Source organism: Labeo rohita, chromosome 5 (assembly GCF_022985175.1).
Source record: "Labeo rohita strain BAU-BD-2019 chromosome 5, IGBB_LRoh.1.0, whole genome shotgun sequence".
In the NCBI taxonomy this organism is placed as follows: domain Eukaryota; kingdom Metazoa; phylum Chordata; class Actinopteri; order Cypriniformes; family Cyprinidae; genus Labeo; species Labeo rohita.
Genome location: NC_066873.1, coordinates 1,249,291 through 1,264,864, shown reverse-complemented (window position 1 = coordinate 1,264,864; position 15,574 = coordinate 1,249,291). Strand labels below are relative to the sequence as shown.

Here is a 15,574-nt window from a genome sequence, read left to right as displayed (position 1 = left end):
TACCGAAAGGAACCACCGGCTGACCCAAAACCTGTGCTTATTTTGCGGGGCAAGTAGTTATTATATTGGCACTTGTCCCTTTTGTCCTCCACGCTGCATGGTAAGTTCTGTTTCCAGTAAATCTCTTATTTTATCTCTGTCACTACTGTGGCATTGATTTCTGCTAATTCTGTCATTTCGGTTTCTGCCCTCCTCGACTCCAGGTCAGCCGGCAATTTCATCCCCGATGACCTCTACAGGCACATCCAGCATGAGAACACTTGCACTTCAGCCACGTACTAGGTCTAATCAGTAACAGGAAGCGCATTAAACTGAATTGGTGTGAGATACCAAGTAAAACCAGACAGTGCAAGTTGGCTGCCTGCATTAGGAATTATTCACCCCCTGGTTAAAGAGGAGTCTAACACGGCGGTCATTCTAGGGCATCCCTGGCTAATATAACATCAACCTGAATAATCCTGGGCCACAGGAGATGTTCTGTGGTGCCAGAGTACATCCATCCATCCACTTCTCCTGCTGCTTCTAATTTCTTCTTTGTGGCAAAAAAGGATGGAGGCTTGCGGCCTTGCATTGACTACCGGGCACTCAACAAGATAACCATCAAGTTCCAATACCCACTTTCCCAGCTGCTTTGGAGCAACTTGTTGGACCTTCAAACTGCCTACAACCTTTAGAGGCTCTGCGAGTACAACCTGTTTCCCCAGGCTGAGAGAACAAATTGCTGAAGCCTGTGAACTGTGAAACTGCTCCCCCGGGGTGTCTTCCAGACTGCATCTATGTTCCCAGTAATCACCGTATTCCTCTCATCGAATCTGTTCATTTATCCATGGGTACTGGCCACCCGGGGACCAAACAAACCCTCTTGCTTCTGCAACATTGTTACTGAAGGCCTAGCATGGATATTGACATCAAGCGTTTCATCCAAGGATGTCAGCTGTGTGTGATCGCCAGAATTCCACGCCATCTGGTAAACTTCTTTCTACTGGCCATCCCTCGATGCCCATGGTCAAACCTAGGAGTGGATGTCATCACAGACTTACCTTACCTACCTCTAATGGAAATACCTGCATCCTGGTTATTGCTGATAGATTCTCATGCAAACTGATTCCACGGAAAGGACTCCCCACAGCCATTGAGACTGCCAAGGCCCTTTTTAACCAGGCATTTGGCAATTTTGGAATTCTTAAGGACATTGTTTCCGACTGTAGTCCACAGTCTATTTTACTTGTATGGAAAGCCTTTTTCTCACTCCTAGGTGTGACTATCAGCTTAACATCCTGGTACCATCCACAGTCCAGTGAGCAGATGGAAAGGAAGGTGCAGGAGATCATTCGCTTCCTTAGGACCTTCTGCCAGAGCCACCAGGATTCCTGAAACCAGTTTCTTCCCTGGGCGGACTATGCCCAAAATTCCTTGTGACAATCATCAATGGGTCCCACCCCATTCCAGTGCATATTCGGCTTTCAGCCACCATTATTCCACTGGCCAGGTGAACCCTTGGAGATACCATCCATCAATCGCTGGTTCAGAGAGAGCGAGAAGGTGTGGGACGAGGCTCATCACCATCAACAGCAAGCAGCATGCAGACACAAGTTCTTTGCAGATACTTGGAGTAGGAACACCCCAGAAAACCAACCTGGACAACTTGTGTGGCTCTTCATGAGAAACACACGTCTCCACCTGCCCTGCCGTAAACTAAGTCATCTATGTCATCTAACTAGTCATTTACATAAGAATGGAATTAAATCAAAGCCAAAAACGTCCCAGCAAAGTTTAAAAGCAGTTATTTTACGTCCATCACTTCATTGATGCATAACATCCTGTCATCCTTCCTGCAAATGGGTTTAGAGCAGAAAATCAATGAAAATCTATGATGTGTGTAAAACAGTTTTTATTTTTTTCTGGCACATAATCAAAATTTAAATTTTTGAAATGTCAGCACAAGAATAGGACCTGCTCTTTCATTTACGAAGAGCCTCATTTTTTTACGAAGGTCAAATTGTGGCTGCTCTTGTGACTCAGTGAATTGATTCTCTTTACTTCTGAACTGAGAGACACTCTAGAATTAGACTGCACTTTAAAGGAAGGCAAAGGTCCTCATAATTTCTACATTTCTACAGAGGCTACCTACTATGGCTGCCATCTTTTGTCTCGGCTGGCTATCACAGCACATCCAATCTCTTGCTTGTCGTTATTCATCATCTTTATCCGCTACATACGTGACGCAATGCAGCGATGCGCCGCTGGTTTGCTGAGCAGACAGTGGCCTTGTTTCCCATTGGAGAGGGCCATTGTAATAGGATAGTTTAGGGATTACAGGTAAGACGCCCAAGACCTCTAACTTTGGCCAGATCCAGTGTGTCTCACCCAGCCAGGGGCATGGAGGTGCAAGGGCACCAGTTTCACCACTGAGTGGGCGTCTGGCTCATTTGAGCATCACTACGGGGGGATCACCACCAAAAAATCTGGACTGACCTTTGCTAACGGATTAAGTGACCACGATACACAGAATTGCGACTGCGTTGTTTGGATGAAAGTGATTTGATCTCGTATTCTAACAAAGAAAAGGAACTTGACGGATTTACACAAAGTTACCTGTTTTTTTACAGAACATCTGAAGCTCCAACAATCTCAGCCTGATTCTCAGCGCCTCTGTCAGAGAGTTCGCATCTGAGCACGTTTGAACACTTCTGCATTTTTTTTTCACACTCTTCCAGTCTTCCTTTTTCTCAAGTTTACACCACACTACTCTTTCACAATGGTTGTGGGTAAGATGAAGTTCACTTTTCAGAAAAGGGTGAAGTTGGCCCAGGGTTTATGGCTGCTCTCATGGATGGCAACTCTGGGTGGAGCGGTCACCTTCACTTTAGGATGCTTCCTAAAGACTGAGCTTCGAAGGAGGGGAGAGGTATCCATATAAACCTCATGTGTTTCATTTACTTGATGTTTTTGACTAATTATTTCATGTATTATGCAATGATGCAATGCATAGTTTTTAACTTCAAAGCTGGCATTGACATTATTTAGCAAAATATTATTTAGGACAATATTTGGTCATTAATTAACTATTTATTTTTTTTGTGGCTTTGGTTTAGTTTATATAATCACTAACCACAATGTAAACAAACAAAAAACAAAAAGACAAATGTCTTAATAAATAAGTATGTTAAGTGCTCAATCGTTTCAGAAATATCTGGTAGGGATTAACCTATGTGAATAATAATATTATCTAAGCCGCTGATAATAAGCTTAAGGAGCTGTCCTTTAGAAAGGAGCTCTTCAGCAGTCTAGATGGGTCATTATCAGTGATGATGATGATGAAGATTGCCATCAGTCCTAAGAAGGCCATACATGACTGTCTATTTTTTGCGCCAATATTTTTTTTTTGACACACACATATAGTACAATACTACAAATTATTTTTTCATGTTGTTCATTATATACATGAGCCTGGACCACAAAACCAGTTATACATGTACATTTCTCAAAATTGAGGTTTATACATTATCTGAAAGCTGGATAAATAGGCTTTCCATTGATGTATGGTTTGTTATGATAGGACAATATTTGGCTACAAAAAACATACAACTATTTGAAAATCTGGAATCTAATGGTGCAAAAAAAATTGAAATATTGAGAAAATCATCTTTAAAGTTGTCCAAATGAAGTTTATAGCAATACATATTACTAATCAAAAATTAAGTTTTAATATATTTATGAAGGAAATTTACAAAATATCTTCATGGAACATGATCTTTACTTAATATCCTTAAGATTTTTGGCATAAAAGAAAATCGATAAATTTGATCCATCCAATGTATCTATATAGTTTTGTTTTCTTATATATATGAAAATATTATAATATATATAATGTAAAAATTATAATAGTATCTCAATGGTACTAAAATGGTAATGCCATACCAATGTCTGTATATATAAGACTATATAGTATATATTCTTAAAGAAAAGGGGAAAAAAAAGTCCTTTCATGAAGCTTGATGACTTACTAATTGGTTTATTACTGTCCCAATGGATTATCAACTTTGCCTTAATCATAATGGCATAATCATAATTCTCTCCCATATTCTCCCACTGTGTATGGATTAGCATGGGTTATTTAGGTTTATTTTGCTTGGTATTACATATAATCTACAAAGAGAGGTACGGTAAATTCATTGTGCACGGTGAGTGCAATGCAGTCTGAGCTTAAAATAGACTGACATCAACATCTTGTTCTTTAGGTAATGGACAACACAGACATCCACTGTGTGCCCAACACCTTGATGATTGTGGGTCTGGCTTCCATGGGCATCAATTACTTTGCCAGTCGAATCTGCCAGGATGCCCTCGACCCTGGGCGTTTCCCACGATGGAAGACCTTCCTGAAGCCCTATTTTGGATGCTCCATATTCTTCACCACCCTCATGCTGATTTCAGTCATCCTGAGTTACGCAATGAAGGGCAGCCTGGAGACCTCCCTGAAGATCGGCCTGAAGAACGGCATCCGCTTCTACAAGGACACCGACACGCCCGGCCGCTGCTTCCAGAAGCAGACCATCGACCACCTTCAGATGGAGTTCCAGTGCTGCGGCAACAACGACTACAAGGACTGGTTTGAGGTGCAGTGGATCAGCAACCGCTACCTGGATTTCAGCTCTAAGGAAGTGAAGGAGTGAGTCAAAAGTGTTAAAGTGATACAGAAGTTCACCCAAAAATGAAAACCGTGTTGTCATTTGCACTCCCTCATGTCGTTCCAAATGCGTTTGACTTTCTTTCATCTGCAGAACACAAAAGAACATATTCTGAAGAATGTTTTTGTCCATACCATGGAAGAAACCCACTGCACCACTGACTTTCACTGTATGGGCTTTTCCAAGAATCTTCTTTTATTTCCCACAAAATGAGGGCTCACACTTTGGGGACCAGTTCTTACTGTTTACTAACTGACTTTTGCCTTAATTTGCAGCTTATTAATAGTTACTAAGGTAGTGGTTAAGTGTAGATATGGTGTGGATTAGGGATGTAGTTAATTTATTACCAAATAAAGATATGTTCACAGGTTTAGAACAACATGAGGGTGAGTAAATGACGAGGGAATCCCTTTACCATCTGTATTACTCTGTTTAGGACACCTAAGAACACTTGAGGAGAACTTGAGACTTCATAAATCCACTATAAATACCACTGAGAGCTAATTTTCAGATGCCACTTGGTTTGATATTTGTTTCTAATGCAGTAGCATTCATAATTGTTAAGAGTGTCTTAAGTGTCCAAAAACACTAAACTGTGCTAGAGTCACAAAATCAGAGACTTGCAGAAAATATGACCACTAAAAATGCATTCATGCCTGGTGTAAACAGCAGTCTGTCTTGGCTGATCACTTGTCATCACACAAGACACATTCTAATATTCTAAGTGCAAACATGGACTCTAAGATCTCTTTGTAAATACAACAATCTTTTGGATGAGTACAATAAAATTAAAAGCATAAAGTAGGAACATTTTAAGTGAACTACTGGTATATTAAGAGCAATCTCATGACAGTTTTTTCAGTGATTCAAGGTTGTCTGCTTTCATCTCTTTCTCCATTCTCACTCCTCCAGCCGCATCAAGAGCAATGTGGACGGCCGTTACCTGATTGACGGTGTGCCCTTCAGCTGCTGTAACCCGAGTTCTCCCAGACCCTGTATCCAGTCCAAAATCACCAACAACACGGCCCACTACAACTACGACCACCAGACCGAAGAGCTCAACATCTTCATTCATGGTTGCAGAGAAGCGCTGGTCAACTACTACATGGGGCTGATGAACACGATTGGAGCTGTGGTTCTGTCCGTCTTTTTGCTGCAGGTACACTGATAAATGTTTGCATGTACACAATGGAGCTAACGAGTACACACTATATTTTAACATACATGCAAATGAGACTTGAGGGGTAGACATAAATTTCCAAAAAAACAAAAAATCAAGAAAGAAAGAGTTTTGAAAATCAGATCTTCAATCACGTTTTAAGACAATATAACCCACCGAAGAGACACTGAACTTGACCACCGGTTTGTTTTCACTCACATCAGATATACTGCCTACCCTGACTATGATCAGTTAGTTTGTTGACCATTTAATTTGCCAGTTTAGTTCCTTTTAATTCCTTGTACCATGTATCATATGCTACAAAAGCTACATTTAGGATCACTTTACAATAAGGTTCAGTTTGTTAACGTGTTAAATACATTAGCTAACATTAACTAACAATGAAAAATAATTCTAAAGCATTTAATAATTGTTCATTTCAACATTTACTAATGCATTGTTAAAATCAAAAGCTGTTCATATTATTTAATGGATCTGAACTAATGTGAACAGCTGTATTTTTATTATAAACTTAACATACAGTTTTGTTTTTTTTAACAGTTTTTACAGTTCACAACTTGCACAGATTTCCACGTGCATGAATATTTGCTTTTATTTTGTTGTATATTTTACTTACATTTACGTTTATGCATTTAGAAAATACTTTTTATCCAAAGCGACTTATAAAAGAGCAACCATGCAATGAGAGGTTCATTAGACACTACGGCCTGGTTTCACAGACAGGGCTTAGACTAAGCCAGTATTAGGCCATGGTTTATTAAGACATTTAAGTAATTTTTATGAAAATATCTTCAAAAATAAACATTCCTGGTGTGCATCTTGAGAAAAAAAGGCACTGATCTATTTTGAGATTAGTCCGTTTCTTTCATTTGAAACAGCTCAGATTTACATTTTAATCTGGGACTAGGCACGGGTAGAGTTTACTTCTACTGACCAGCTTTTTTTTTTCTCACATACCACATCCAACACCTCTCGTCTGCAGAGCTCAGTGTTGGCTAGCGTGCGACTCCTGCAGACGGCTTTGGAGGCCGTGGCTGGACAGGAGAACGTGGAGATCGAAACCGAGGGCTACTTGCTTGAGAAGGGAGTGAAGGAGACGTTCATGGAGTATGTGGATCCTGTGCTGAATCTCCTGCTGCTGAACCAGGTGACTCCTTCTGAAACCAAACCGGAAGCAGGAACGACCACCACCAGCTAAAGAGTCAGACTCACAGGAACGCCGAAGAGTTTCCAGCAGGAGGCTGAGAGTGCTGACATCTAATCCAACAATTCATGTTTTGGCATTTTTATATATATAATTTGTAATCTCAAAGAGTTTTATACTTCATTAATACACTAAAACGGTTGTTTCTAACAGTACTGACATTTCACCCAGTTCCATTAGACGTCTTTTGAACAATGAATGATCCCACTGTCTATTCTGCAGCACCTACTCCTCACTTGTGTTTTATGGCAAATGTATGATATCGCTAGCCTCGGGTGAGTAACCGTCTGTTCGTTCCTGTCAGGAGAAACTCAGTGCAGCTATGCATGGGAAATGACCAGCAATATGCTTCAATTTCCATCATGATTGGTTGAATGTGTGAGCGACTGAGCAGTTTCTTAACAGAAAGGTCTGTTACATTCCTTTCCCATTTTCTCATGTCATACACAGAAAAGAGGCTGATTATGTAATATTACTGCTACGGATGTTTGTAAATGATTGGAATCACAGAAAGATGCAAACCCTTGTGAAAAAGAAGTGTGCTTAACTGTAGTAAATGTGCATGTGTAGTGTACTTTAAATTTGAAAGTATATTTTTAAAAAACTGTACTTGCAGGTAATATATTATTAATGAAATAAAAGACAACTTAAGTGTACTTAATGAGAGTCTATCTGCATAACAATGTTTATTAATTAAGTACACTTTTGAAAAGTGCACTTTGTTATAACATCAAGTTAGCACACTTACTGATGTGTTGACGTACTAGAGTACATGTGAAGTGCTATCATTTTAACTGTTGTGTTGTATTATTACATTTGAAGTTAATACTTTTAAATGTACTAAATTGCAACTTCATCATTACAAGTGTGTAATTACAAATATAACATTTTCAATATGACAAAGTATATTTTAGTTTTTCTATGAATAATTGTCAGTACATCTAACACACTTTAACCAGTAATTATGAAATTACATCTAAAGAAGTCAAAAAGCGTCAGAAATGCACTACTAAATTTAATACAATAACATGCAGTTAATTTGCACTTGTGTAAAGTGTTTTCTTTAAGTAGTTTAAGTACTCTCTTTAAAAGTATGCTGAAGTGCACTTCTTTTTCACAAGGGTAAGCCGTTCTAATCATCCACATCTCGCGCCGTGTACTACCCAGCGGTGGCAAGATAACGCTTTCTTTTCCAAAACAGTTTTTGTTGACAAACTTTGACAAACGACAGAACACACTGTGCTTTGGCTTCACCCCAGGACGTCCCGTCCGCACAGACCTCTCGCTGACCTGCAGTCAGTCTCCACATTGCTGTACTGTTTATTAAGTATATTCTAATAGGTTTTGACTGCGTTGTATTTCCGCTTGCAGTGTGGACGAGCAAACTATTTGATGCTGGAAATTACTCATTGCAAATATTATTATAACTACAATACATGTGAAATAAATTATTATTAAAATTCATATTTTTTCCTCCAATTATTACTTTCTCATCCAGTGTTATTGCATGTTGTAAACATAAATACTTAACTGTCATTAAGTCATTTTTGTTTTGCATTCAGCGTGGAACTAAATGCATTGTACGTGATAAAGATGGTGTAGATGATGCTCACTGCTCTGCTATGAAACCCTGTACCGCAGAACCGTCACAAAACTGTCAGGTCCAATAAAATCTGACATTTTGAACTGCTTTGTTGCGTAGTGATATTTTGTGGAAATAGATGCATACTGTTCCCCCCTGCCGATCGTTTCTTCCAAACTTCTACACATCCACACAGTAACATTCAGGTGCACTGATGCACACAGCAAGCAAGCAGAAAGATCTGCACAGGTAGACACGCACCCACTTTCCTACATACATAAATAGCTGGATGTCAGAGACAGATAATGAAGGATGATGACTGATGGCAGCAGGTACAGTGAAAGCCCAGCGTGTCTGCGTCCTTTATCCTGTAACCTGTCCTAATCTGTTAATACACAAACTGCTGCACAAGCACTCGCACTCACCGCATCCGATTACACCTAATAAAGCACGTTAATACAGGAGGGAACATGAATATCCAAATGCATGTATATACGTCAAGTGCTCATCTACAGTTTGTCAAGTAAAGATGCTTTCAGCAGACCTATATTATATATTGATGTTTTCATTTGCAATATAATATGTGACCCTGGATCACTAAACCAGTCATAAGGGTCAATTTTTCAAAACTGAGATTTATACATCGTTTGAAAGCTGAATAAATAAGCTTTCCATTGATGTATGCTTTGTTATGATAGGACAATATTTGCTCGAGATACAACTATTTTAAAACCTGGAATCTGAGGGTGCAAAAACTCAAAATATTGAGAAAATCACCTTTAAAGTTGTCCAAATAAAGTTCTTAGTAATGCATATTACTAATCAAAAATATATTTTGATATGTTTTGATATATTTACAGTAGGAATTTTACAAAATATCTTTATGGAACATGATCTTTACTTAATTTCCTAATGATTTTTGCCATGAAAGAAAAATCTATAATTTTGACCCATACAATGTTATTTTGGCTATTGCTACAAATATACCCCAGCGACTTAAGACTGGTTTTGTGGTCCAGGGTCACATATGGGAGACATATAAATGACGCATGTTTTCAGTCAAAGGTCCAGTTCTACAAAAGCGCGGTTTCTCTAGCCCTGGTTATCACTATATACACTGATTAAAACCACCTTCCTAATATCATGTCAGTCTCTTTGGTGTTGTAAAAACAGCTCAAAGCATGAACTCCACCAAACCTCTGAACATGTCCTGTGGTTTCTGGCACCGAGACATTGGCAGCAGATCCTTTAAGTGGGGAGGTGGCTCCCAATGGATCATATTTGTTGGTCCAGCTCATGCCATAGATGCTAAATTGAGATCTGGGGAATTCTGAGTCCAAAGCAACACCTTTAGCTCTTTGTGATGTCCCTCAAAGCATGCCTGAACTATTTTTGCAGTATGTCAGGGTTCACTGTCCTGCTAAAAGAGGCCACTGCCAAGGAGGCAACATCGTTGCCATGGAGGGGTGTACGTGGTCTCCAACAGTCTTCAGGTATGTACGTGTCAAAGTAACATCCACATGAACGTCAGGTACTAACCACTGCATATTAGGAACACCCCATGAGACTCGCCATCAGACGCTCTGATGCAGTTATCTAACCGTCACCATCTAGCTCTCGTCAGTGTCAATCTTTTCACTTGCTCATTTTACCTGCTTCCAAATCCAAGAACTGACTCTTCACACTCTTCATATATAGGGTACAATGGGTCTAAAAGCACACCTTAAGAAAGAAATGTCCTGTTTACTGCGCCTAAAATGTAAATTGCAAAATTGCAAAAAACAAACAAACAAACAAAAAAATTGTACTAAACATTTATGGAGCAACAGATTTTGCATGACAATAAATCATACAAGTTGTTTATTTTGATTTAAAATTTTATAAATGTATGAGGTGGCAAGGGCGGCCTTTTACCCCACACACAGGGTAAAAGGCAAAAGGCACACAGTACTGATATATATACTTGAACTAAAACAAAGTTTTTTTTTTTTTTTAATAATGTCAAAGTTAATACTTGTTCAAAACAATCACTTTAGCAAGGTTTGTACTATTTTCTGCTTATTTTGATAAATAAAAGAATTCATTTTTGTTCAATAAATATACTGTCGTTAACATATGTTAATATAAAACACATTTTAAAGTACAGAAACAAAATCATTTTAAAAAGTAAAGATTCTGAAAGTATTGAAGGAGATCTCATAATAATTTAATATAGATTTACAGTAGTAACAACAAATGATATTTTATGATATGATTAATATCATGTTTTTAAATGTGATGGTTTCATTCTAAACATTGGGGATTATGTAAGATAAACACCCAACATAAAATATGATATTTAGATTCCATTAGATTTAGATTCCACTGTCAAAAAAATGGAAAAAATTGCCTTCTATTAATTATCATGTTAATTATTGTGCCTTTTAGCCCCAACATCTTTTTACCCCAAATACCACACTTGTATGTATTCTTTCATTTTTCATTTAAAAACTGTTGCTTTAATTATCTTAAAACTAAAAAAAATCATTAAGAAGACATTTGTCTCAAATGTATGCATTCATTTTAGTGATTCTCATTTGCAAATACTAGATCAAGTAAGCACAGAATCAACTTTGCGCTGCTGCCCACCAGGGTGTCAAGCATCAGACAAATTTGTACGTGCACCTTGAAAAGTGGATGTTACGCCACTTTTTTTGTGCCATCTAGTGGTTTAGAGGAAAATAACAATAAAGGTGCATTTTACCCCAGTTGTACCCTCTCTCTCTCTCTCTCTCTCTTTATATATCTATACATACATTAAAAGGTTGGGATCAGTAAGTTTTAACTTTATGCTCATCAAGGCTGCATTTACTTGATCAAAAATATATTAAAAACAGTAACATTGTTTAAAATAATGGTTTTCTATTTTAATACTAATATAAACAGCTTTTTTGCATTGAAATAATATTTCACAATATTACTTTTTTTCCCAATTTTTTATCAAATAAATGCAGACTTGATGAGCATATAAGAAGCTTCTTTAAAAATACCAAACATCTTACTAATGGCACCATATATACCCCAATATATATATATATATATATATATATATACACACACACACACACGTTGTGTTTACATGTTTTATGGGGACATTCCATAGGCGTAATGGTTTTTATACTGTACAAACCGTATTTTCTATCACCCTGCACCTAAACCTAGCCCTCACAGGAGACTGTGCACACTTTTACTTTCTCAAAAAAACTCATTCTGCATGATTTATGAGCCTGTTTCCTCATGGGGACCTCACAAATGTCCCCACAAGGTCAAAATTTACTGGTATTACTACCTTTGGTCCCCATAACGTGATAAATACCAGGTGCACACACACACGCATACTACAATACCTATTAATCATTAAGTACCCTAATTGTTAAATTACTTACTACCTACCTGAATTATTGAATGGTTCTTATTATATCAAATAAGTTACAATATAGACCTATTTAAAGACAGTTTTACATAGTAATCCTCTCTCACTGTCAAGTTTCCATTGTGACAACTTACGAAATGCTGTAAGTGTTTGTAAGTGCTGCAAGTTTGTGTTGTTGTTGTAAAATTCTGTTATCTCTCAGCAATAATACGCTTAATGGATACTTTAAAGATAACAGCTCAAATTAGATCTGACACATGACACAGGAATTACACACATACAACTCGCGATCCAAAAGGGCGTGCAAGTTAAAAGCCCTGCTGTCGTTAGTGGGAGAGGCTGTCCTTTAGTACGGGAGTTGGCAAGTTGGATTGCACCAGCTTTTCTCTTTCGCCACCTACACAGAGAACAACCCTCCCAAACACACGTCTGATCTGCTCCGAAACCGATTCCAATAGCGGCGCTTCAGCTTACTGAAGTCAGAATCGTTTTAGCGAATCGGCTCGTTCGAACGGTTCATTCCAATGAACTAAGTCATAAAACGATTCATTCATTCGTTCGAGACATAACTCAAAACCGCATTTACGTCATGTTTTGTAACGAAATAATTAAAGTTACATACAGCTGGTCGCTTTTCTATGTTTCCAAACTCACCTCACACTTTTTAAACAAAATGAACACAGTCAAAATTACAATTCGAGCGCTTTAAGAAGCGAATCGGTTCGCTCGAATCAACCGAAAGAACCGGTTCAAACAACGATCGGTTCGCGATTCGAACAGCACTACTTCGGCTTCCGTAGCTGAAAAGATCCTTACTACACTTTCTTCCAGGCATTTATCGTTCAATTCATTTCCTTTCCAAAACAAACGCGCATTTTAACGCGAATCAGGCAAAACTACACCCGGAAGGAAGAAGCACAGGACTGAAATCCGCCCGTTCAGCTGTAGTGAATCCGCTACTAGGGACATTTTAACGTGATCTGTCACGGTTGATAGTTAGCACATAGGCTATCAGGGTATGGCTCGTTAGCAGGGCAAATACCGCTTTATTCGGAGAGTGTTTTCGGTCGTGGAGCGGTGTCGAGATCGGCTCGGATGTGAACGGCGGCGCCGGATGAACCGCGATCTTCACTGCAGCCGCGGCGACCTCACGACACTTGTGTCGAAGTTGGAAATACGGAAATAACAGCCATTTATGGCCCACAGTAATCAATTAAGTGCACTTCAAGTGTTGAAATACCGCATCTGTTCTGAGAGATATTAAAGTATATGGCCGTGGCCGCTCCTGACACAGGTGGAGATTAATATTTAGGTCGTGCGCGCGGATTAGTGTTCACAGCAGGATGTCAAAGGGATTTGTGAGCTGAGATAACAACAAAAACAAAAACATGTCATTCTCCCTGTCATAACCTGCAGAGTTTCGCTTTACGACAGAAAACCGTGTGTCGACATTTGAATAACATCGATGTTTGAGCTTTGCACGAGCGAGCTGTCAAAATCATTTTACTGATCAAATACTCTAGAAATCGCACACATCATGTCCGGGGACAGCAGCGGTAGCGGCGAGGACTCCGACCGGGAAACCCGCCGTAAAGTTTGCACCGTTAAACACGAGATCACTAATGGTAGGTCACGACACCCGGGGTGTTTTCATTTCTCTGATACAGAAGTACAGAAGTGTGGGACTGTGTGTCGTTGGCTCTGCCCTGCAGTGCTGTGGTCACTTCATGAGATTTGTGGTGTCTTGGTATGATGTGATCACCACATTCATATTACTTAGTATTTCAAAGAACGCCCGGTCAGGGTTTATTTTGGATAAAGTGCACAACTTCATCAGTAAAAACAAACTGGTGGTTTATTTAGTCGTCAAGTGGCATATAGATATAGATTTTTAATTATCAGTATCAGTCAGATTAATTTTTCCAGATTTGTTTTCCTGTGCCACGTCTCAAAAGAAAAATACAAAGCAAAAGTTATTCATCATTTTTTATATTTTTTATATGTTGGATGATGGTCATTTCTAGCTCTAGTTTTATTTATTTATTTTTAATTAAAAAGCAGGAAGAGCAGTGTTGCACTTTGTTACATGTTACATTTTCAATCACATACGTTATTGGGCATAAAATGTTACTAATAACATTAATAAAAGATAATTGCATTAATTGCATCTGCATGTACTGTGTGCTTTATCAGATGTATTTCATACACGCTGCCGCTCAAAAGTTTGGGATCAGTAAGACTTGCAGTGCTTTTTAAAGACATTTCTTCTGCTCAGCAAGGCTGCATTTATTTGATCAAAAATACAGAAAAAAACAGTAATATTGCAAAATGTTATTACAATGTCAAATATTGTTTTTTTTTATTTATTTTAATATACTTTAAAAAATCATTTATTCCTGTGATGCAAAGCTGAATTTTCCTCAGCGGTTACTCCAGTCTTAAGTGTCACACGATCCTTCAGAAGTAAATATGCTGATTTATTATCAGAATTATCAATGTTGGAAACAGTTGTTTTTTGGACCCCCCTTTTTTTAAATACTTTTTTTTCAGGATTCTTTGATCAATAAAAGGTTAAAAAGAACAGCATTTATTTAAAATAGAAAGGTTTTCTAACAATATACACTACTGTTTAAATGTTTGGGGTCAATAAATTAAATTAAATATTTGTCTGCACAACTGTTTCCAATATTTATAATTCTAATAAATCCGCATATTGGAATGATTTCTGAAGGATCATGTGACACTGAAGACTGGAGTAACAGCTGAGGAAAATTCAGCTTTGCATCACAGGAATAAATTCTATTTTAAAATTAAAATAAAAACCATTATTTTATATTGTAATAACATTTTGCAATATTACTGTTTTTTTCTGCATTTTTGATTAAATAAATGCAGCCTTGATGAACATAAGAAACATCTTTAAAAACATTACGAGTCTTACTGACCCCAAACTTCGGGGGTCAGTGCAGTACTCTGCTAATATATGTGTGTGGGGGGTTCTGAAGGTTTGAGAGTGAAATGTATTGTGTACATTCACTGTTTGTCTCTTCTCAGCAAATCTCACAGGATACACTGAGAAAGTTGGCATGGAGAACTTCGAACTTCTCAAGGTGCTGGGCACTGGAGGTGAGAACGACTTACAGACTCACAGATGTGTTTCTGTCACGTGCTACAGTCAGTCTTAACTGCTTCATCCATCCCGTGCAGCTCACTGGAAATGTTTACACTTAGAAAAACATGTTTTAGGTGATCATATGTCCATCAGTAAGCAGTGAAATATTTGTGAATATACACGTCAATTTTTCCAGTTGTTGAATTATTGGTATTTAAAGGTAAACGAGAACATTGCTATGCAATTACAATCCACAAGTCTTCTGAAAAATGTGCTGTAGACTTCTGTCCAGTCCGCGAGGGTAATAATCAGCAGACCCGTAATCAGACCCAGTGTACGCCCAAACACCCCGTGCATGCTTAATGCTGGCTTGTTAACAACATACGAACTGCA

The 15,574-nt window shown here is 38.3% G+C and overlaps 2 protein-coding genes across 2 annotated transcripts in view; both read left to right on the top strand.

Annotated features, from left to right (window-relative positions):
* The first annotated feature begins 2,347 nt into the window (after nt 1–2,347).
* On the top strand, nt 2,348–8,765 carry rom1a (retinal outer segment membrane protein 1a). The gene is made up of 4 exons (XM_051110520.1): nt 2,348–2,908; nt 4,242–4,672; nt 5,604–5,850; nt 6,854–8,765. Exons 1-4 carry the CDS (start codon nt 2,759–2,761, stop codon nt 7,067–7,069), a joined length of 1,044 nt encoding a protein of 347 aa, XP_050966477.1. The 5' UTR covers nt 2,348–2,758; the 3' UTR covers nt 7,070–8,765.
* Nucleotides 8,766–12,854: 4,089 nt separating this feature from the next.
* rps6ka4 (ribosomal protein S6 kinase, polypeptide 4) overlaps nt 12,855–15,574 on the top strand; it is a 28,163-nt gene continuing 25,443 nt past the window's right edge. Inside the window, exons 1-2 of the mRNA XM_051110509.1 lie at nt 12,855–13,694; nt 15,124–15,195. Of these exons, the coding sequence (XP_050966466.1) occupies nt 13,607–13,694; nt 15,124–15,195 (160 nt within the window). The 5' untranslated portion in view covers nt 12,855–13,606. The remainder of the gene's footprint in view (nt 13,695–15,123; nt 15,196–15,574) is intronic.

Bases quoted from the DNA above. Each gene is read 5' to 3' on its own strand.
- rom1a (XM_051110520.1), top strand. From the start codon at position 2,759: ATGGTTGTGGGTAAGATGAAGTTCACTTTTCAGAAAAGGGTGAAGTTG. The intron at 2,909-4,241 runs GTATCCATATAA...CTTGTTCTTTAG, and splicing joins AGCTTCGAAGGAGGGGAGAG to GTAATGGACAACACAGACAT. The intron at 5,851-6,853 runs GTACACTGATAA...TCTCGTCTGCAG, and splicing joins TGTCCGTCTTTTTGCTGCAG to AGCTCAGTGTTGGCTAGCGT.